Source organism: Chelmon rostratus, chromosome 16 (genome assembly GCF_017976325.1).
Source record: "Chelmon rostratus isolate fCheRos1 chromosome 16, fCheRos1.pri, whole genome shotgun sequence".
NCBI lineage: Eukaryota > Metazoa > Chordata > Actinopteri > Chaetodontiformes > Chaetodontidae > Chelmon > Chelmon rostratus.
In genome coordinates, this window is record NC_055673.1 from 10,147,677 (window position 1) to 10,171,219 (window position 23,543).

The 23,543-nt window shown below is 40.5% G+C and overlaps 2 protein-coding genes across 2 annotated transcripts; both read left to right on the forward strand.

The window, feature by feature from the left end:
• Positions 1-1,302: 1,302 nt before the first annotated feature.
• On the forward strand, positions 1,303-9,619 carry cndp2 (carnosine dipeptidase 2). Its single transcript, XM_041954988.1, has 12 exons — positions 1,303-1,524; positions 2,718-2,795; positions 3,229-3,372; positions 3,510-3,672; positions 5,141-5,229; positions 6,347-6,547; positions 6,684-6,768; positions 6,895-7,055; positions 7,148-7,312; positions 7,563-7,704; positions 8,952-9,099; positions 9,422-9,619. The coding sequence occupies exons 2-12, from the start codon at positions 2,736-2,738 to the stop codon at positions 9,486-9,488; spliced, it is 1,425 nt and encodes a 474-aa protein (XP_041810922.1). The 5' UTR covers positions 1,303-1,524; positions 2,718-2,735; the 3' UTR covers positions 9,489-9,619.
• Positions 9,620-10,914: 1,295 nt separating this feature from the next.
• recql4 (RecQ helicase-like 4) lies at positions 10,915-23,447 on the forward strand. The gene is made up of 28 exons (XM_041955531.1): positions 10,915-11,350; positions 11,598-11,631; positions 11,751-11,866; positions 12,036-12,182; positions 12,346-12,497; positions 13,234-14,362; positions 14,445-14,527; positions 14,611-14,710; positions 14,853-15,018; positions 15,139-15,249; positions 15,509-15,676; positions 15,796-15,888; positions 15,996-16,132; positions 16,314-16,397; positions 16,768-16,956; positions 17,044-17,226; positions 17,464-17,665; positions 17,868-18,061; positions 18,203-18,286; positions 18,513-18,650; positions 18,735-18,845; positions 19,043-19,313; positions 19,662-19,791; positions 19,912-20,078; positions 20,857-21,034; positions 21,547-21,700; positions 21,797-21,905; positions 23,158-23,447. Exons 1-28 carry the CDS (start codon positions 11,267-11,269, stop codon positions 23,277-23,279), a joined length of 4,836 nt encoding a protein of 1,611 aa, XP_041811465.1. The 5' UTR covers positions 10,915-11,266; the 3' UTR covers positions 23,280-23,447.
• Positions 23,448-23,543: the final 96 nt, after the last annotated feature.

Below are 23,543 nucleotides of genomic sequence, written 5' to 3' on the forward strand. Positions count from 1 at the left end.
TGTCTAATCACTATTTTTAAAAGGGCTACAGGGCTAAACTGTAAAAGGTATTTTACTGTCAATCTAAACTTTTACCCCAGAATCTGCTCCTTTATAGTTTAAATTCACAGTAGTTGGTTATGTTTTTGTGCAAACTAAAGCTGTTTCGAATCCGGAAATTTGAAGATAATACAGCGTCAGTGGAAGTAGAGTGGAATGCTGTTTGGGCATGTAAGATGAGATGTGATGTGATTAACTTTAGAGCCTCTGTTCCCAATCTTCCATATAATGATCACACTATCTTTTTCAGCTTGGCAAACTTACAGTATCAAATCTCCCTGAAATAAATGACCAACATGTCCCTGCAGAATCCAGCTGTGGGCTTTTACTGTTGATGTGCTATCATGGACGTTTGCCTTAGGATCCATTGCTTCATGGATTCAGATTTACAGTCCAACACACTTCTAAACAGTTTATTTGAACACGTTGCATTTTATACGCTACTGTAAAAGTCTGCCACAAAAGCTTTATTTGATACAGTTAGATGGCTGACTGCTCTATTTTTGAATGGCCCTTCATGCTTTTAGGTTGCAGAAAGTCCTCTTTACAAATAAATGTTATTTGGTATGAAGGGTTTAAAAAAAAGTGTTTTGTACACAGAAAAAAACGCTTTATGACCAGACTGACAATTGCAAGGGCAAAAATAGAGATACCTCTAAGCAACAGTTAAGAATATGAGAAATCAGCAGTCATTGGTAAAATAAATTGGAGGCTCATCAGTATTAAAATCTGCAGATTTAAATAGGAACAGATTCCTGTTTCAGTGTCAAGTGCACAGTAATGCCCATAAAAAAGTGGAATTAATAGGAATGCCTCACAACCATTATTGAAGGAAATAAAATTAACCTATCAACATTTTTAACCTTTTTACACCATCTATCACACAATTTCCTGTTTGTATAATCATTATTTGTTTCAGTTGCCTTGTTATGCTATCATATGCACTAGACTCATTATTTACTGTTAACATTTGTGCTATCTTATCTTATCAACCGCTAATTTGTAGGAAAGGTGCTATGCAAATATAGTTTGATTGCAGTAGCAAAAAATAAACAGTCATTAGTTTCAAAAGACCTGACGGTGAGTTTTCCACAGAGGGTCGCTCTCCTCTGTATACTGTTTCTGGACTACATAGATTACCATGACGAAGCATCTGCTGCTGACCCACAATTCTTTGCGCCGTGAACACAACAGGCTGAAAGCACCACGGCTGAAAAACAAAGACAGCGCGGAAGTGACAAAAACTGCAGTTCCTCCAGTGGCCACTTGAAGCTGGCGAAAATCGAGTCAATACCGAACACAATCAAACTGCCACTTTGCCCTCACCGGTGGTGCTGAAGTGTCCTGTTTGCTTTTTGCGCAGAACATAAACACAAACCGTTGCAACGTTTCAACTACCTGTCATCGTCATTAGGAAACCCAGGAAGTGTGTGTCAGGTGCGAGGAGTCACATGTGGACGTCAGCTGTACGGCAATAAATACAAAGTGAGTAACTTGTGAGTAACTGAACAGGCAGCTAATTGTAATGGTTCTTCATGCGTTTCAGAAATTGGCAGAGCCAACATTGTGTCAGGAACATGCTAGCTCTCATGCAGAGTAACGTTATGTTACCAAGCTGTTGCTAATTTTAGATGTATTTAGGTTAGTTAGCCGAGCAGCTAAAGGCAGTCTGACCTGCCACCGGTCTCCTCCGCATTCACGGCTAGCTAGGTTACAGTTAACTGCTAGAGGTGCCGACTTCAGGGCTGCTGCGTAGTTATACAGCCGAATCAAGACGGTCTAGTTTCACTTTGAAAGCAAGCTCAGCATTACAGTTAAAGTTTATAATTTTGGTCAAAAAGTGTGTTTTAAATCAAATCTTGAACCAGCAATAATTAAAAGAAAACTTCATGTCTACATTTGCGACGTGTCCTCTGTGTCTATTCATTATTTAGATAATTTACAAGAAAAAAATCTCTAATGCAGTTTCCAGTACTTAAGCCAGCATGGCATACTTAGACATGTGTAATGTTCTGTCAACAGAAGTGTGTGTGTATAAACAGATATTTTCTTGCACAAGAGCATGTTTTGGTCCCAGCTGTATATAATCATCTAAGTATACATTATTTTCCTCATGATATTGAGACCTTCTAGCTAATAGTTTCAGCTGCTCATGTCTAAGATTTGTTTAAAAACCCTTTAACACATATGATGACTTATTTAATTTGCACATATCTCCTACACCAACAGAGTCATGCATGAAAGCAATTGTCAGTGCACTTTGTTCTTGCTTTTTTTTCAACATCCCTCAAACATTTAGGGCTTAATTTTTTATTATATTCATACATACAGCTCAAAGGGAAGTGAGCTCTCGCTACATTGGGAGCTTCTTATGATGTAGCTTTCTATTTTGTGCCCGTTTTTCTTCATGTTATTAATAAAAACTACAAGACACACAAATAAACAGACTAGTCAGCTGTGACTGTAGTGTTGCAAAATCAGTTGCAACCAACTCCGCTTCCTGATGTGAAACATGCTCTTCTGGCACTCTGACCACTTGTGTGCATGCATGTCAGAGGACAGCTACAAATACAGCAGCAGTCAGCAGGATTGCAGGAGGGTGCGGTTTTTTGTCCTCCCATAAGACAGCAAGGGACGTGAGATAGACACTCACTCCACTCTGTCTGTTAAACCCTCAGCTCCTGTCGCTGGCAAAGATGGCTCATCTCGCAGCGCTTTTCAAGTATGTGGACGAACACCAGGATCTGTATGTGCAGGTAAGCTCATTCTGGGACAAGCTTTGACATATCAATGTAAGGTTTGACTTCTTGCTATTGTGTTGTAATCATTGCGGTGATTAGATTGCAGCCAAATTTCTGCCTTTACTTGATCAAATGGTGTTGTGTCGATCTTGAATACTAAGCAGCATTGTAGCTCATTCACTCTGAATTAGTGTGTGTGCCAAATGTCATAAATGTTAAGCCATGGGCCACATGAAATCAATTTCAATGATATGTTAACTGTAGCAGACATACAACTTAATGTGCCATAATGTGCTAAGACACATTCACTCTGACTCCACTTTACAGATTTTAATACTTTAATAAAATGCAAGCCTTAAACTTCTCAAATTTAGACACGTTTTATGAAACACCTATCATGTTTTCTTCTACCACATTAAAATTTACGTGAGTTTCTCTTGTTTTCTAGCGCCTCGCAGACTGGGTGGAAGTCCAGAGTGTGTCTGCTTGGCCTGAGAAGCGTGGGGAGATCAAAAGGATGATGGAGATGGCAGCCAAAGACATTGAGAAGCTGGGGGGAACAGTGGAGATGGTGGACATTGGCAAACAGAAGGTCAGATTCCATAAGAGTGTTGTACTGTTGATATTTGGACTAATGGTTCTGTTAATGGTTTTAATATAGCCGAATGGGCGCTCTTTGTAAACCTTCCCCTTTACTAAAATGATGTCTGTTTTTGTTTGTGCATGCAGCTTCCCTCTGGAGAGGAGATCCCCCTGCCGCCTATTGTTCTGGGTCGTTTGGGGTCAGACCCGGGCAAGAAGACAGTGTGTATCTATGGCCACCTTGATGTCCAGCCAGCCAATATAGATGATGGCTGGGACACAGAGCCTTTCACTCTGGTGGAGAAAGATGGTGAGAGCAGAACCGTTTTGGTTTCTGTGTCGTAGAATATTCCCCTGATGCTGTTTTGTTTTTTGTTTGGATATGATCCAGCGAGTTTGTTCATTAAAAACAAAACAGCTCTTCTGGAAGCAAGCTACTGAAGTCGACTGGAATGCTGTTTGGGCATGTCAGACCAGATGTGATATGATTAACTTCAGGCTTTCAGTTCCCAGTCTTCAGTGTCATGATTACACCACTTTCTTTTTTGGCTTGCCAAACTTTTAGTATCAAGTCTCACTGAAATACAGTAAATGACCAACATGTCTTAGGAGACAAGGCTTGATGGCAGAAACAAAGAGGACAGTTAAAGGAAAACATAGTTAAACTAAGCCATGACCAGACTTCAGAATATAATGAAACTGGTAATTTAATATTAGTCCCATTTATTTTAAGGTCTGCACATGTCATTCACACCTCAGTGTCACTTAACAGTGACATCAAACTCCTGCTTCGGTTGTTGTTTTCATCATCATTACTTGATTTGATGTCTTGTTTAAATGCTCTTTGAGCTGTTATCAGCTTTGTACTTGTGATCATATCACAGTTTGCTACATATTTCCAAAGTCCAGCCCAGTTACTTCATGCTTTGCCTCATGCTTAATCATGTCTTATCTGCACAGGTCAACCTTTACAAGTCCTATTGCATTTAACAAGTAACAGTAATGCATTCAGCTTTACAGAAGGAAAAAGGGCCTGAGTGAAGCATTTTGTTTGGTAAATGTATTGCATGATGACAGATGTTGTTCAGTCTGTTCGGATGAACTTACTTTCACAGCATTCCTACATTTGTTACTACGCATCTTTAAAACCTACACTGTGATGTAAATGCTGCACAGTAATGCTTTTGGACTCTGAAAACGTATTCGTCTTCCCTTAAACAACACAGAATGACTTGACTCCGCTGTGTGTGAACTCCTGTGAAACCTGTAACCCTGTGTGATATATCAGCACTAATTAACCTGGACAGCTTCCTCATCTGCTGTTGTACTTGACAGATAAAGAAGCAAAGATTAGATTTGTAATCTATCATCCTACATTATGAAGCCACGTTTATTTGCAGTTTATTTTTGATGACATATGGATTGACAGATATTTGGCCAATTTTTTTTAACCTCCTTTGGGTTTTTTTTTATTTGTTGGATTTTTTTGTGCTACTAATGCCAATTCCCAAATGGTCTTGTGTGTTTTCTGGTGATAGTCAGCTGACAGAAAGAACCACATCCGCTTCCTCCTGTCTCAATCCTGCCTGCTCATCTCTGTTCTTGTTTCCTGTGGTAATATCCAGTTGTTATAAAGAGTTTGACGTAATGTACTGACAGACACTATAGATCTTTCTTTCACATTTCATTATGTGGAGAGGTTCCTTAACTTTGTATGTGCTACTAGGTAGTCACTTGAAATGAATGAATAAATGAATAACACTGTTTTCTCTTTGTAGGTAAGCTCTTTGGAAGAGGGTCTACTGATGACAAGGGTCCCGTGTTGGCCTGGTTTAACTGCATTGAGGCGTATCAGAAGATCCAGCAGGTAAAGTTCCCACCACAGTTTTTGTTGCCTGCTTCAAGTGTTCTAACCTCCCTGTCGGTCCAGCAGCAGCTCCTTTAGTGTCTGCGGTTGTTTGCTTTGCTGCCCACCCACACAAATCAGGCTTTGTTTAGCCTTTTAGCTGAGGCAAACTGCTAAGTACAAATTATCAGTAACAGACCCCCGTAAGACCTGCTGTAATCACAGTCCATGAAATGTGCAGTGAGCCAGTATCACTGATTATGTTGCTACAGAGCTTTTCACCCTGACGATAATAAGAACAAAACTACACTGTTTTCGTTTTGGTTCCTTTATGTTCTGTTCAAAAATAACTCAAATCAAATTGGGTGTGTTGGAACAGTGATGCGGAACATCAACACCAATTAGAATTTTGTTTGAATGACCAAGTGGAAATATGTAGAGGTGTGGTTATTTATGGCAGGACTGGAAACTTTTACATTGTGTGGAATTTATAGACAGTCAGTGGAATGATAATTCTAGGTTCTGCACATCTCTCACACACATTCACAGAGAAACTTTCTTTCATTTTGAAGCTGCTCTTTGAAGACATTGCAATGTTTGGCAAATCAGTTGGGGATTACCGACACAATGTCAAATATCAAAGTGCCTTTAGTCTGGACTCGATCCCATTGATACTCACTCTGGGAAACGTAAAGCAAAATGAAGCAAAGGTAGAGGAGGCAGATTGAAAGTAAGAAAAGTAGATGTAACAAAAACGTTAAAACCTCTTTTCATAGTCGGTGATCTTTTAGCATCAAAACAGCAAAAACTAAATATGTAGAATATGTAAATATCACACAGTGAATTTGAGGGACTTATTTTCCACAATGATTCTGCATCATCCTGAGAAGTGAATTATCTCTGTGTTAAAGTACAGAGCTGATTTATTAATTGTGTGTCTGTTACTTCAGAGCCATCAGCAGGCGAAGAGGTCAAAGGTCTGAAATCTGAAGTCTGTAGTCATGCTGCACATCTTATCCAGCCAACACTTAATGATTAAACCAAGTCACATCACCTGCTTCTTGTTTTGAATCCCTTCTACGTGTCCCTGAAACAGTGATGGACAATTTTATTTTTATTATGTCTCTTCATGTTGCAGGAGCTTCCCATCAACATCAAATTCTGCTTTGAGGGGATGGAGGAGTCTGGATCTGAGGGCCTGGATGAACTGGTGTTTGCTCGAAAAGACACTTTCTTAAAAGACGTGGACTACGTCTGCATCTCTGATAACTATTGGCTGGGCAAGACCAAACCCTGCATCACCTACGGTCTGAGAGGAATCTGCTACTTCTTCATTGAGGTGGAGTTTGTTTGTAGTGCTTTTTAAATTTATAGTGAGCTGTGGCAAAAACAAACAAGAGGTTCAGTATAACACTCAGTATTTTGTGAATTTGTGTTGTGATGCCACTTTAAAATGATTGTTTTTGAATTTAAAGGTGGAGTGTGGGGGCAAAGACCTGCACTCAGGAGTGTTTGGTGGCTCTGTTCATGAAGCCATGACTGACCTGATTGCACTCATGGGCAAGTGAAGCTGATAATTTGAACTATAATCTCATAAAACTCGTTTGACCCAGGTTTAGAGGAAAATATGGCAGTAAAATGTGATTTTGGGGAGTTTAAATCTTGTGTTTGTCTCTTCCTAAACAGGCTCCCTGGTTGACAAAAGAGGGAAGATTTTGATTCCGGGGATGTGCGACGACGTGGCCCCTCTGACAGAAGACGAGACAAAGCTGTATGAGAAAATTGATTTTGACTTGGATGAATACTGCAAAGACGTTGGAGTTGGAAAGTTACTGCATGACACCAAGGCAAGGCACTGATTCCTGTTGCTTACATGAGTCTAGTCTGGAGTACTTCATGGTTATTTATCATTATTTAAGATGTACTGTTCTTCCTGTAGGAGCAAATCCTAATGCACCGATGGAGATATCCATCTCTGTCTCTTCATGGCATTGAGGGAGCATTCTCTGAAGCAGGGGCCAAGACTGTGATCCCCCGCAAGGTCATTGGCAAGTTCTCCATCCGCCTCGTCCCTGACATGGACCCCAAAGTTGTGGAGAAGCAGGTAAACCCTGAAATATCTAAACAGTCACCATAATTATGCTGTCTGTGACTACAGCACTGTGAATATTCTAGTTTCAGAAGTCCATTTTCAGTCTGTTCCAGCATGTTTAATGACCCCTAATGAAAGTGTTGTTTCTCATCAGTAAGAACTGCCATTGACCTCCACTGACAGAAATGTCTCAGTTTAGAAATATCCTCAAAGACTTGTTGGTGCTTTGATTTCACTCACATTTTTGTTTATCGTTATCAAGGTTGTGGATTACCTGCAGAAGAAGTTTGCTGAACTGGGAAGCCCCAACAAACTCAAAGTGTACATGGGCCACGGAGCCAAGGCCTGGGTCTCTGACTTCAACCACCCGCACTACATGGCTGGTCGAAAGGCCATGAAGACAGGTACAGAGGCTGAGTGATGCAAGACTGAGAGAAATACATATGATTAAAGGATCAGGTTACCCAAAACACATACTCCTACTTAACACTTTTTTTTCCCAGGATGGCAGAGGAATGATGCCCCTTGCTCTGCCTCTGATTGGCTAACCGTGATATTCCTACCTTAGCCCCAATCAATTATCAGTCCTCATGCCTAAACCTAACCATCGAAGGCAATGAGTAGTAGCCAGTCTGAGGTAGATTAGAGTTGGGGTCATTCCTTCGTAATCTTTGGAAAAAAGTTGAGCTACCACCACTGTTACATAGCCATGTAGACAGTTTTGGTTTGGTTTCTACAATTCTACAATGGAGGCTTTGTGAATTTTGTTATTGTGCTCAAAGCATTGAAAGAAATACATTTGAGTGACAAGTGTAACGTCTTTGTCCAGTGGTGGAGGAAGTCCTCAGATTCTTGAAGTAAAGTAGAGAAACACTCCATTACAAGTAAAAGTCCTGAATTTAAAATTTTACTTAAGTAGAGGTACAGTACTATCAGCAAAATGTACTAAAAGTATTAAAAGTAAAAGTACTCTTTATCTAGATTAGTACCTTTGAAAGAGTTTTTTATCACAAACAAATACAAGTAAGAGCATTTTAATTTTGTGGTTCTTCAATGCCAATTTTGGATACTCTGTTTACAACGTGGTAGATTAGTAGTATAGGACTGCATCATATCATATCAGCGTATCACATGTTTTTGATGTAAAAAGTATCTAAAGCTGTGAAATAAATGTAGTGGAGTAAAAAGCACAATGTTTCCCTTTGAAATGTAGTGGAGTAGAAATATATAAAGTAGCATAAAACGGAAACACTCAAGTAAAGTATGTCAAAATTGTGCAGCACAAGTACAGCACTTGTAATTGTGCTTAGTTACAGTCCACCACTGGTGTTTGCAGAAACTATGTCCTAGTTACTCGGGGTAATCCACAGACTGTGGAGCAGCGTGAGCAGTTTAAAGGGAGAAACTAGTTCCCATGTACTGTCTAATGTCCCTGTCACCTCAAACCGCAAATATAACTGAGCTTTAGATACCACAGGGGGTACAGTGACAAATGTTTTTATAATTTGGGTAAAAGAAGATAATTTTCAATTTCTTACTTTATTTGATTGTAGTTAAAGAGAAAGTAATTTATAGAGAGGAAAATATATTTTTGTTGCCTTTTTTTGGACCTCCTTCACCTCCTCTTTACTCCTCCTCCTTGCTGTGCCAGTCTTTGGTGTGGAGCCTGACCTGACTCGTGAGGGTGGAAGCATCCCTGTCACCCTGACCTTCCAGGAGGCCACAGGACGTAATGTCATGCTGCTTCCTGTGGGATCCTCTGATGATGGAGCTCACTCCCAGAATGAAAAGATCAACAGGTATGCATAGTGCACAACTTAATTTCCTTTCAATCACTGATTGAGAAGAGAGTGTGTTCATAAAGTTTCTCATTAAGCATCACTGTTAAAGAATTCAGATGTGATACTGAGAGAAAGAAATAATATTGCAGCCAAAGGAATGATGGTGTGAAGGCTGTTAAGTGCTGCTGTTGTGTTTAATTTATTAAGTTGTCAAGTTTTTTCACCCAAATTTTACAATGAAAATGAGATGCAACAGCTTGAATTCTTTATGAATGATTTTCATAATTAGACAGCTTTCCACTGATTAAGCAAGCTCATTGTTTAATTTTCCCATTTTCAGGTCCAACTACATTCAGGGGATTAAGATGCTTGGTGCATACTTTCATGAGGTCTCCCAGCTGGAATGAAGTGATGTCTCATGAAGAACGTAAAATATGTACATCCTCACTATCAGAGCCATAGCAATCTGATTTACCCTCCACGGTTAACAGTTTTTATACACACTGCCTCCTGATAATAAAAGTGTCATTCTTTGTTACCATGTGTTTTCCTGTTTCATTAATAACTCAGTATATTTTGCTGTTGCTTTAATGCACTGCATCAGTTATCCACTTAAAATAATGTCACTGGATTTATTCAGTGTTAGCAGTTTATTTTCTGTTAGTCTGCGTATTGTATCTAGTGAAGAGTGATCCAGCAGGTATTAAATCTGTGTCTCAGTGACTATAGGCTGATGACATAAAACCACCAGTACAATCAGTCCTGTGCAAAGCTAAACTCCAGTTACTGGACTGCAGTCAGCATTACAGATTTTTCTTCCCAGAGCAAAGTGAAAATGTATTTGAACTCCCATAATATAATAAATGCATAGTGTAAAATCTGCATAACGTGATTGATTTAATGGTTGATTTTTAATTTTTGATATGCTGATTCAGATCCTTGAGTAAAAGTACCTGTAAAAATACTCAGTTACAAATACAGTTTTCCATTCATAATCTTAGTGACAGGAAAGCACAAAAATATCACCAGCAAAATGTACTTTAAGCATCAAGTAAGTTGTAAGTAAGTTCTCTTTCTGCAATAAAATGTCCCCTGTCACTGATTTAAAGATTTGTGAAGTTCTGCTTCACAAATTCATATTGTGTTTTTAGGACTTTGATCCAACTTTTGCTGTTTTCTCTGAATTATTATACACTTTTACCTTTTTGAGCCTTGAGCAATTTTTTAACAACATTGAACAATTATAAGATGAAACCATCTGAGAAGCGGGTAGAAGGTAGAAAATGTATCTTTGGTATAAATGATACTAAAGTGAAGTATAAGTAAAGTACTTGTTAAAGTTATTTTCCACCCCTGCACGTATATCTTTGAAATAACATGGCATTAATGCAGGGACGACATGGTGACTAGTTAGAGACCTGATGTCCTGCCAGATGTTATAACTCTATTCATACAGCCCACAGCTGTTCCATCATATTCAAACTGTGGAAAACGTGAGCAGAGAGCTAAGTTTGGGGCTTTTTTTGCCGTTACTGTCCCTTTAAAACCGGGCGGAATCTGTGTGGAGCCTGCAGGAAGTAGTGCCTGAGAGACTCAGCTATCTTGTAATCCTTAAATGAATACATTAGAAATTCGATACATTCACAACTATTGCACAGACTATTGTTTCTGTATCTATCATCTTTATGTTCTCATCGTTCATAAAACTTTTCACCCCATAAACTGAGTCCGTGTAAAAACAGAAAGCTATGTTTTGTGAGACTGGGGGATACAGGAAGGAACCTGGCAACACTAGCTGTCATTTTTCCGGCGCGGGAAAATCGTAAACAGACACACAAATACACACAGCGGAAGAAAGCCCTTTAGTGCAGTTTTCTAATAAGATAGTTACGCACTACACGTGTAAGTTTTTGGTCCACTTAAGTTGCTGTAACTTTTATTAGAATAGAAGAAGCAGGAAGAAGTAGTTCACGGCCAGTCAAAACCATTGTTATCGCTGAAAAATGCCAACAATAACGTTACGTTTATAACATTAGCTAGCTAACGTAAGCTATCGTGTTGCTGTTACGTTAGCTTTCACCTGGCAGATGTTATGCTCTACATTATGTACGCAGTTAATTTAAAGTTAAATAACGTTGTTTAAATCTGTCAGGTAAGGAGTGTGTACCCTGTAGTTAGGGTTAATATGGATCGCTACAACGAGGTGAAGCTTCTGCTAAAACGATGGGAGCAGGGGTTTGTCAAACAGCACCAGAAGAAACCAAACAAGGTATCATTAATTTGAACGCTAACGTGAAGTTACATGTTAGCCGAGAGTTAGCAGGCAGCAAAACAACGACACCGTATTGCTTTGATTTACAGTAACACGATGTATGCATGTCGTAGGTTTTTTTTTTATTGTTGTGGTTTCATTATAGGTCTGATTGTCCATGTCCAATTACTGCAACAAAGAATACTGTCAGTTTGTTCCCATTTTCTCCTAATAGCTGCATATTATAATGCTGTTTAATTTCCAGGAGGACATTGATCAGGCTCCAGACGAGACCAGGAGTGAGTACAATCCGTAACTTGCAATGCAGATGAACAGAAGTAGTTATATATCGCCTATCTCTGAATGAAATACTCTGTTTAGAGCCAGAAACATATCACATTGTGTGTCTTTATTCCAGGCCTGTACAAAGAATATAGAAGTTTGAAGCAAGCCAAAGAAAACGGCAGTGGTGATGCTGCAGGCGGACATGCTGAACAGTCCAGATCTACAGCTGAGGTCAACACAGCCCAGAAGGTGTCTCTTTACATATAATAGTGTGTATTAATACAGTTATGTGCAAGCATAAACAAGGTCGATGGCTAACTTTGTGCTGAATGACACCCCAATATTAATCTCTCTGTCATTCTCTACCACTCTCTCCCATTTGTTCCCTGTGTTTTTCTCTGCCTGTTGATCTATGTAGGAATCAGACTGCTGGGGTGCCCATCTGAACCGCAGTACATTTCCTGCATCCTCTCCCAGACTGACACCCCAGGACAGAGACAGTCTGAAGGCTTCTGCCCAGTACTATGGCCTAAAGCTTAAAAACAACCTGGCTACACTCAGTAAGGTGAGGCACACTTGGACTGACACACACCACATTGTGGTAAGAGAGTAGACTTAAAGACTTGGGCTTCCTTGTTGTTCTAAGATAAAGTGGCAAACTGGTTACAATAACAATAATTTCTCTGGTTTTAGTACTAATGCTGAGCTTTTTCTTTTTTTTGTTCCAGGAGAGACCTGTCTCACTGAAGAAATCGGTCCTTCATGGTCGGGTGCCCCTAAACTCTTTGAGTGATGGACAAACTAGACAGGCAAACAACCCCATAGCTGCCACTGCCAGGAACACTTCCACTGAACCCCAGTCCAGCCTTTTCTCACCAAGGTAATGGCATGAAAGAAACTGTTTTATAGTAATATTAGTTGTATATATTGTCAGTGTATTATTTACCGATCGACGTTTAACCAGATTTTGCAGAATATTGCATTGCACTTGGGGTTACCACTAACAATTGTTTTGTCATTATCAATTAATCTTCTATTTTTTCCTTGATTAATTGTTAAGTCTATTAGCTGTCATAAAATATATTTTCTAGAGTCCAAGGTGACACCTCAAACATCTTGTTTCCCAAAACCCAAAGACATCCAGTTTACAATGATACAGAACAGAGAAAAGCAGAAAATACTCACATTAGACAACTGACATAAGAGAATTTTTGGTATTTTGCCTCATAAATGACTGAAACATTTAATCTGTTGATTGATTAATCAGCTGTACTTGACATAGTATTTGCAATACACTACACAGACAAAGATTTTAGCAACCATTTTCAATACTCAATACTGTTTTAATTTGCTTTGTAGTGACATTTTCATTTGTACAATGTGCACTTATTACATTTTAAACAGCCACCCCAGTGATGAAATAATGGAAACCTTAGCAAAATGGCAGCTCAGCTTTGTACTCTGCTTTTCATGCTTTTTAAACTGCCAATAGTTGTGCTGCTGCCATCTTAAGTTTTCTAAGACAGATAGATATTTAAAAACTTTTGTTTGAACAGAATGATCGGTAATGGCCCTCAAAATGTGAGCATTATCTGCAATTTTGTTCTTGTTTACAGGAGATTTAAGACTTCCCTGGGGTCCTTAGCTGCATCAACACTCAAACCAGTGGAGCCTGAAGAACAATTTGAACCCTTTGAATGTGTCAGAGAGTCTTGCGAAGACCCTGCAAGTGCTGCCAGCAGTTGCAGTAGTAGTGTTATTAGTAGTAAGAGTAACACTAGCAAAATTAAGACATCACAAAATCCAATTGCCTCCAATCTAGCTCCTTCTCCAGCCAGATCTTGTGCTCTGTTGTCGTCATTATCTTCTACAAGTAGTGTTGAAACTTCAGGTCGAGATATGGGAGCCACGGGAAAGTTAAATGAAAGCATAGAAACTTCAGAAGACAAAATAGAAAATGATGAAACTTTAGGAACTCAATATAAGGGTGTTAGTTCTGTAGGTGTTGGAACTTTGATTGGCCTGAGAGGAAGCCCACAGGTTCTTGAAGGTTTCAGAGGAGGAATGGGAGGTAGAGGCACCGGAGGAAGGCCATCTCCTGCCAGCAGACTGTGTTTTGTTGACAGGAAATGGCTAGAGAGATGTCAGGTGTTTGGAGAGATGGGGGCTGAGGTGAAGCCCGGAGCAGGCAACCAGGAGATAGATCTGGAGAAGATAAGGAGAGAAATGGAAGGTAAAATACAAGGAGATGAAAGAGTTGGGAAAGAAGAGATAGATACAGTGGGAGCAAGAAGAGAGGCAATAGACTTGGGAAGAGATGAAGGGTTTGAGAGCATCACTAGTGACAAAATAGTTAGTGATAGTGCACTGAAACCTGCTCTGCAACACACTGGAAAAAGCAGAGGAGGAGGAGGGGAAAAAATAGCAAACAAGAAGGGAGATGAGGAGATAGAAAGAGGACTGACACCACCTCCAGCGCCAGAGGACGACAATGAAACTAGTCACAAATCCAAAGGTGCAAAGAAGAGGGGGAGGAAAAGGCAGAGAGAAGGAGAGAACATGGGGGGAGAAATGACAGAGGAGGGAGGAGAGAAGAAGAGGCGTAGGAATGCCAAAAAGAAAGAGGAGCGCTCTGATGAAAACCCCAGTTCAGCTCAAGAAGGTGGGAAGAAAAGGAGAGCCAAGAAGAAGGGAGATGAAGATGAAGAGCCAGAAGACAAGAAAGAAACAAAGGTGCCAAAAAAGGCAAGTCACTTTATATTCATCACAGCATACTGTGTGTTATTTTTTGTGCAAATTATTTCAGTATAACATTATTCTTGTCAAGGTTCCTCGAGAGAACTTGTTAGGAGAAATCGAGGAGGAATTTGGAACCAAGAGAATGTATCACACTCAGCCAGTCAGAGCCAGGTACAGTAAGCTCATACATGTCCCTGGACTATAAAATGTGTCTACTTGTATTCTGCACATAAAACAATTCTTTATTTGTACAGGAGCATGAAAGGCGCAGAGGGTAACTTTGTGAAGATAAATCTGAAGAAGAAATCTCATGTCAAAGGATATGCACTCAGAGGTGTTGGTTTACGCAAACAGGTAAGTTTTGTGTATATGTGTGTGTTCGTGAGTGCTGCGCTGATGTGTGGGACTGATCCCAAGTGTTTAGAGAAGTTGTCTCATAATCAAAACATAAGATAAGATAAAGCTGTCTGCTCACCAGTACTATGTGTGTCTTTAGTTGTACATGCAGAAGTTCCAGCTGAAAGGTGAACGTTTTGGTGGAGGTGGTGGCTATTTTGGCCGAGGAAGGAGGGGAGGATTCAGAGGGGGGCTCAGTCGCCAGGGTGACACCTGCTACAAGTGTGGAGGGACCGGACACTGGGCCATCGACTGCAAAGGAGCAGGTAATCCACAATGATGCACATTCACTAATGAAACAAATGTTTAATTTGCGTGTTTGCACATATCGCCTCTGACTTGTTTGTAATGACGGATAACAAATACCTCTGAACCCTGCTTTGCAGCCCCTCCCCCTCCTGTTCCTGAGGACCCGCCTGTTGAAGAGGAGCCGTTTGAGCTGCCCACCCTGGAGGAAGTTGCTCGGGCGACAGGGACACTGCGACCTCAGCCACTGAGTATGCCTACAATTTGTCTTTTAATGTTACAGCTAAAAGGTACAATGGAGATTTAGAGAAGGAGCACACAGAGGATTCACTTTTACCATCAGAAATCACACTTGTGTTCATTAGTTGTACTTCTTAATTCTTTCCGCAGTAATTAATACAACTTCACAAATCAGACCACAATGATTGACAGAACTTGCTGCAGTATCACAGGTAGTTTTGTGTCTGTTTGTCATGTATGTTTAAATTTCGATGCGTTTGTGTGTTCCAGTAGCATTTCCCGGTAACAATGAGGAGCAGCCATACCAAGAAAAGGAGGTGGACAGTGACCGTAAAGACGAAGTGTTGCTCAATGTGATTCGTCCTGACTATGAGCGTCCCGCTCCTCCACCACCAATGGAACCACTTTATGATCTCAAAGACGATAGGAAAGTCCGGGGTAAACACTTAAATGTTCCTTTTGTTGAAAACCCTGTATAATTAAATACAGGGTAAAAAAATAGACAGGTACCTTTGTTCAGATGTTTGTTTTGTTAATGGGAATGTGTGTCTGTTTAGCGACACCTGCTGAGGTGTACACAGCTCTGAGAGACCTTGGCTATCAGTCATTTAGACCAGGACAAGAAGAAGCCATCATGAGGATCCTGTCAGGTATGTACAGTACACACATAGAAGAACACACACCACACATACACACATCTATACAACTATAAACTCTGCACTCATGTTTGCCTGATCGTCTCTCACCTTTTCTTTAGGTCTCTCCACCCTCGTAGTGCTGTCAACAGGGATGGGTAAATCGTTATGCTATCAGCTCCCAGCCTACCTTTATGCACAGCGATCACGATGCATCACTTTGGTCATTTCACCTCTAGTCTCACTAATGGATGACCAGGTAATAACCCTCCCTCTCACACACACAAACAAAAAGACTACACATATGAAGCAGCCAACATTTTGCCAATCCAAATTGAAGGGTGCAGAGCAATTGTATTAGTGATTCAGTTAAATTTGTTGTGAATTTGTTTGTTTGTTTGTTTGTTTGTTTCTTTGTGCGTGCGTGTGTGTGTGTGTAGCTGTCTGGTCTGCCAGCCAATCTGAAGGCAGCCTGCATCCACTCCAACATGACGATGAAACAGAGAGAAGCTGCGATAGAAAAGGTAACAAACAGAGTTTTGACAGTAAAAAGCAGCAACACTCTCAAGTTGGATGAAATGATTAAGTTGTAGTTTTTAGGCTGCAACATCTAGCTGCATGTCTCAAAGAGCAAAAAAATAATATCAAATTTCAAATCCGCTGACTTAATCTCACACTTTTAACAACTCCTCGCCCGACATTTGTGTATAGGTTTAATGTAAAAAAAACCTAGTAACCTAATTCAATTTTTTCTGCAAACTGTATAGATACATTTTGATAGCACAGTAATGCAGTTTAAACCAAAGACAACTCTTGAAACTTGAACTAAAACCATCATGTGTTTGGCTCTATTTTCGACCAATAGTGTGTGATCCCTTTACTCTCTTTCTCCAGGTGAAGTCAGGCCAGGTGTGTGTGTTGCTTCTCTCACCAGAGGCTCTGGTTGGTGGAGGTGGTTCAGGTGCAGGGTGTCTGCCCTCCGCTCAGGAGCTTCCTCCTGTGGCCTTCGCCTGTATAGATGAAGCTCACTGTGTCTCAGAGTGGTCACACAACTTTAGACCCTGTTACCTAAGACTCTGTAAGGTGGGTTAATGATTGTGTGTGTGCAGGTTCCATCCATCTTAATCAGAAAACATGTCAGAAAAGTATGTGACGTACGTGTGTTTGTAGGTACTAAGGGAACGTTTGGGTGTGCAGTGCTTGCTGGGACTCACGGCTACAGCCACACTGTCCACTGCTTTGGACATCGCGCACCATCTGGACATCACTGATCAAGAAGGCATCGCAGTCCGATCTGCAGCGGTGCCTCCTAACCTCCATCTGTCGGTGTCCATGGATAGAGAAAAGGATCAGGTGTGATCAGTAACATGTTTCTCTTTTTTTCTGGCCTACATGAGGCAAAGTTGTAATTATTCTGAGTCTAAATGTTCGTTGTCAGTGGAGAAAAGTATTTTTCAGACTTCAATAGTGGAATAATGGGCTGTAAGATTTACAGCAGTTTTCTCCAAATGTGTAGTTGTGTGTATGTGTCTGTCTTGAAACATCTGCAGTTATTTTACTTTTCCCCTCTCTGTCTATCTTCATTTTTAGGCTTTAGTGTCCTTGTTGAAAGGCGATCGTTTTGGTTGTCTGGACTCCATCATTGTCTACTGCACCAGAAGAGAGGAGACCGTTCGTGTGGCGGCGCTGCTCAGGACCTGCCTGCAGGGGGTGCTGGTCAAGGAAAACAAACAAACCAACAGCAGCAGTCAGACACAAAATAACCCTGCATCACAGAGAAAGAAAGAGCTGGGTAAGGATGGATTATATCATATTTTTGATCGATTTTTCACCAAAGTGGAGAGAGAGAGAAACATGTTAATTTAAAATGACTATATCAGACATGCCAGATTTAAAACTAGAACATTTACGATTTTTTATGTTTTTAACTTCTCTCTCGTTGCATCAGTGTCTCTGTTTACTGTTTTCTTGCAACCTCGTGTTTCTACATTTAGCAAGGAAGAAGATCCGTAAACCTCTGAAATGGCAGGCAGAGTCGTACCACGCTGGCTTGTCGGCATCTGAGCGTCGGCGTGTCCAGAACAATTTCATGTGTGGGGAGCTCAGAATCGTGGTGGCCACTGTGGCGTTTGGCATGGGCCTCGACAAGTCTGACGTCCGTGGTATTATCCACTACAACATGCCCAAGGTGGGTAGTGGTCTGATTTTTACCAAAACAAAAGATCTTTGTAATCAGATTGAAATCACAACTAAACCCAAAGGCCTATGTAAAACAAGGTGCCAAGTGTCATCTTTATCAGCATTCGCTAACTGGTAACTGTTTTTCCAGAGCTTTGAGAGCTACGTTCAGGAGATTGGGAGGGCTGGAAGAGATGGAGAACCAGCACACTGTCACCTCTTTCTGGACCCTGAGGTAAGGCTCCATTTATTTTGTATTTCTGGGCTGTCTAGAATACTGGATTTAGTTATTTCGCAGTTTAAGTGAACAATGCAAGGTAAAACAATCACATCCGCCCTTGTTCACACCAGTATTCTTGACTGCCTGTTGGTGTCTTCCTGTGTGGCTCTCTGATCATCTCTTCTTGGTGCTGTCACCTTTACAGCATATTTGAAGTATAAATACATTTTTGTGTATGTAGGGTGGGGACCTCCATGAGCTCCGTCGTCATATATATGCAGACACGGTGGATTACTACACAGTAAAGAAACTGGTGCAAAAAGTTTTCCCTCCGTGCAAATGTAAACAGATACACCAGAAACAACTGGAACTTGAAAAGGTAAGCGTGTGTGTGGTTTAAATATTGTTTCAACAAAAGAGAGGCTGTTGTACTAAAACTAAAAGTGAAAGCTGTGTATGTTAGAAGGAAATTGAAGACTCGGAGCTGCTGGAAATGATGGATGTGTGTGATCAGGAGAGCAGCCTGAACCCTTGCACTCAGCAGGACATAGTGCCTGCAGACATACCTGCACAGGTAAGTAAAATTGGTCTTTTATAACTTTATTTTTCTTTACTCAGTTAACACTGATGCAAATAAGAACACTGAAAGACTGACGTTTTAAACAATGCATGGTTTTAGTTTATTTTAGCGAGGACACAAGTTATCTGTATAGGAAACCAAAATTTTGGATAGAATGAGTTTCCTGATGCGACCGTATTTTCACTTGCAAGGAGACGTCACATCCTGATGCGGTGGAGCGACCCCTTCAAGTAAATGGAGAGGAAGCAGAGGAGACGCAGAGGAAAGAGGAACAGACAGTTGAACAGGATAAAGCTGATTGTTTAAAGAAGCTTGAGGATGTGGAGGTGAAGGGGGCCGGTGATTGGCTGAGCGACCAGGAAGAGGAGGGCAGTGATTGGCCCAGACAGCGAGTGTGTCACACGCATGAGAGAGCAATTCCCATCCAACAAACTGTGGAGGCTCTGGACATCACAGAGGAAGGTAAGCAGAAACGCACACAAGGGCATGTACATGAATCAATAAATCAACATATGAATGTCTATTGATGGATGGATTTGTCAGTGAGAGGGCAGCTACACACAGCAGACACCTGTAGAGTATATAAAAGGAAATAGCCAAAAAATGGGCCAAATCTCATGAAGTGAGAACATGGCGTGTTTAGCTTTAAAGTTCATTCAGATTAAAGTAAAATTTGGTGGCTATGATGCTCCAGTAAAAACTGTAATAGAAGAAACAACAGAAGACAAAACTTCAACCGAAACAACCAAAACTGTTAAAAATTCTGCAGCTCTTTCTTCTTTCTTTCTTTCTTTTCTTTGCGTATGTCAGGTGTGGAAACGCTGCTCTGCTACCTTGAGCTACACCCCCAGCGCTTTGTTGAACTTCTCCACTCCACACTGTCTGTCTGCAAAGTCAGCTGCTATGATGGACCAAGACAGCTCCAGAAAATCACTAAAATGTACGTTATGTCTGTCATTCTGTAGGATCCTCTAATACCGGGCTCTGCAAAAGCTACATGATCGTGAACATCCTGTCAGATCAGATCAGATTTCTCTCATTTTCTTTGTTTTTTCCACAGTTGCCCTCCAGTTGCTGTGGTGCTAGCCAGAAGGCGGATGGCAGGCGAGCAAGTGGAGAAGTGTGATCAAATGGAGTTTGATGTTGTGGAGGTTGCGGACACTATGGGGTGGCAGCTTCCTCTTGTGAAGAGAGGACTCAGACAGCTGCAGTGGAGCACTGGTAGAGGTATGTGTATGCACTAATGATAGTCCTTCAACCCAGCTTGGAGCAGCCCTGACTCTTTTACTGACATATGCCGATAAATCTGTGTGTTAAAAAAGCCAAAAGACAGGGAGTGCTGCCTGGAACTGTTTTTCTTGTTTTCTTTTTTCTTTATTTCTTTTACTTTTTTACGATGGTGCTCTTTGGTTAAGGGCTGTGTCCATGGGAAACAAAAGGAAAAAATACCAAGGCACTCATCTTGATTTTAGAAAAAGTATTAAAAAGCCTTTATTAAATTACATGGCTGAAGAAGTTAAAAATACTCCAACGCGTTTCGGCTGGGAGCCTTCGTCAGGGAGTGTGACCTGAATGGTAAAGAAGCTAACAATTAAAAGGAACCTGTGAGACTGGTACCAGGTGCTGGCACTCAGCTCATCAATGCACAAGAAAATCTGTGTGTTAAATGTGGGTTTGGGTTTGTCAGAGTGTTGAACACTGTTTCTGCTTTCCTTTTTCTTTGGCTGTTTTCTTTCTCTTTTTTTCCCCTCAATGTTGCTTCAATCATCTTTTCATCCCTCTGAGGTAGATCTGGTTTGTGGAATTCAAAAAAACCTCAAGCAAGCATCCACACAGACACAAAACCAAAACACGCAGCATGAAAAAGAAACTAGTGGCCCTCGTGGAGTCTTACTCAAACTCTCAAACTTTACAATATAAACAAACATTAGCACAAGAGAGTGAACTAAGTAAACAATGATGAATGAAGACTCTCAACAATTAACCTTAAACATTTGTGTTTCAGCTGGCGGACGTAGCGGTGTCCACGTTGAATTCTCATCCATGTCCTTCTACTTCCGTTCCTATGGCGACCTCAGTGATGAGGAGATGGACCGAGTTTGTCAGTTCCTCCATAATCGAGTGCAGAACCAAGAGCGAACGCAGCTCTACCAGCTGACCGCCTGCTTCAAGGCCTTCAAAAGGTACACACAGATGCAGTAGTTTTGTTACCTGCTTAATCTTTTCTTTTTATCCACTCAGTCATAAACCCGTCAAATGTGTCTTTCAAAGCCTTTAAATGTTTTTTTTTTTTTTTTTTTTTTTTTTTTTAATTGTTGAAAGATAGATCATTACCCTCCTTCCTCAGAACCTCTGATTGCTCATTGGATTATTTTGCCTGTTGTTTCCAGATTGCGACTCACCCCATCCACAAATCCAGAAGTAAATCGCACTAAAATCTGAATTTGTGATCGACTTTTTTTAAACCCAACTTAATCCATAATGAATTAGTGCTAGACATTATATGTGAATTCACATTTGCCAATAGGTATTACTTGAAACTTTTAAAAAGCTAGCAGTGACAATGGCGAGTTCTGCAAAATGCTTAAAAAATGTATGTATGTGTGTTGGGGTGTGTATTTCACTATTTTTGCCTGTTTTTGTCTGTTTCGGTTTTGTCTTACACGTGCAACTGTGTTGGCATCGTGTGTTGCAGTGTTGCGTTCCACAGCGCGTCGTCCTGTGTCGATGATTTAGACGAGAGTCGCAGCCTCCATCTGAAAAGTCTTCTCTCTGAGTACTTCGACAAGAGGCGAGACCGAAGCCTCACGCTCGCACCAGTGGACCTTGAAGAGCTCGACAAATATAAGGTAAAACACACAGGATGGTCACCGGGAGTTTTAGCTGAGTTCAGTCTTGAATGGTCTGATATATTCATTTACTGGTATGTTTTTGTGCGCTTGTAGTTGTTAGACTGGGAGAATCAGATCAGAGCGGACATCAGAAGTTTTCTCTGCAACCGCAGCGATGAGAAATTCTCTGGGAGAGCTGTTGCCAGAATCTTGCACGGCATCGGTGAGAGCACACATACACATAAATCTGATGATGTTCTTACAAAATATACAAGTATGTACAGTGGTGGTGGAAGTATTCAGGTCCTTCACTTAAAGTACTATTACTACACTGTTAGCATGCTCCACTATACGGAAAGTCCTGTAATGAAAATGTCACTTAAGTGAAAGTATGTGAGTATAATCAGAAAAATATGCTAAAAGTATTAAAAGTAAAAGTACTTCATGAAGATAAATGTCCCCCCTCATTATTTCTCATGCTTTAATACAAATGCAGGATTTTATATGTTCCATTTGGTTGAGGTGGAGCTCATTTTGATTTGCTTTGTGTTGGACTGCAACTAATGATTATTTCCATTGATTATTTGCTGATTATTTCCTTCATTAATTTGATTGTTTGGTTTGTAAAAAAAAAAAAGTAGAAAATAGTGAGAATCCGAACTATTCACTGTCAAGTGCTCGTTTTGTCCAAACAACAGTCCAAACCTCAAAACTGTTCAAAATGAACAGGTTGCAAACAGCATGTAAATCATGTCATTTTAAATTTCTAATGAAACAAGTCCCCTTTAACAATTCAGTGTCCCAGCTTCAAAGCCAAACAGCAGGTTATCCAGCGAAAATGACCAAAAGGACTCTTCACCTCTAGAGGGTGGTGCAGGATCAGTGAATACATTGTGAGCTCAACAGTGTTCAACCCTACTGAGGCTGGCCTCAGATAGTAGGATATTAAAAATCCTAACCAATGTTTAAAATCATATTTTCTCAATTTGAATCCATACATCATCAATATGAAGTCAATGTTATAACTTTAAACTAGGAATATCTTTGAGCCACCTCAGTTTATTTATTCCTCTCTAGCTCCATATGATACACAAAAGTTCACCTGCTGTCTTTGACCTGGTTCAAGCTGCTCCAGCTCTCCTCTGTTTGGAAGTAATGATATCTGAAGCAGGTGTTATTATTTCAAAAGTGTTCTCTCTTCTGCTCTTAGCCTGAATTGTCCAAATTTCTACAAATAAAAACAGGTGTGACGTTACTCCGGTGGCTCCAGTGAGCTTGACTGCAGTTTGCAATTTAATCTGTAATAGGAATTAGAAGATCTTCTCTTTCTGTCAGGGGTCAGTTTATTGTTATATCCCGTATAAATTTCAAGAACCTGAGCCTGGCATCAAGTCCAGTTATCAGATGTGGATCAACATATGTGCTTCATTGAAGGACTTGCATATGCCGGAAGTGAAAACCAGTCTCTGTTTCAGGGAGTCCTTGTTATCCTGCTCAAACCTACGGCAGGGACAGACGCTACTGGAGGAAGTACATCCAGTTTGATTTTAACCAGCTCATCAGACTGGCCACTCAGGAGATCATTCGCTTCAAGTGACAGACCAAATGTGGGCATACATGCACAGGTCTGCACACATGCACCATTCACTGTCTCACTCATACTCTGGAGGCCTGGTTTTGATAGATTTGGTCGGAAACTCATGTTTTTGTTACTCATATAATTTTTACTCCATCATGTTGAATAATTTAATCTGTGTCGTTTTCTAAAGTGTGAAGTTTTCATACACATCCATAGTGTACATTCATGTTTTTCTTTATAGATTGTAATTAAATAAAATCTTTCTATTTTTCTAGCTTGGTT

Coding starts and splice junctions, on each gene's coding strand:
- cndp2 (XM_041954988.1), top strand. CDS start 2,736: ATGGCTCATCTCGCAGCGCTTTTCAAGTATGTGGACGAACACCAGGAT. Junction 3,673..5,140: donor CACTCTGGTGGAGAAAGATG/GTGAGAGCAGAA, acceptor TTCTCTTTGTAG/GTAAGCTCTTTGGAAGAGGG. Junction 6,548..6,683: donor TCTGCTACTTCTTCATTGAG/GTGGAGTTTGTT, acceptor TTGAATTTAAAG/GTGGAGTGTGGGGGCAAAGA.
- recql4 (XM_041955531.1), top strand. CDS start 11,267: ATGGATCGCTACAACGAGGTGAAGCTTCTGCTAAAACGATGGGAGCAG. Junction 12,183..12,345: donor ACCTGGCTACACTCAGTAAG/GTGAGGCACACT, acceptor TTTTTGTTCCAG/GAGAGACCTGTCTCACTGAA. Junction 15,889..15,995: donor CATCATGAGGATCCTGTCAG/GTATGTACAGTA, acceptor CCTTTTCTTTAG/GTCTCTCCACCCTCGTAGTG.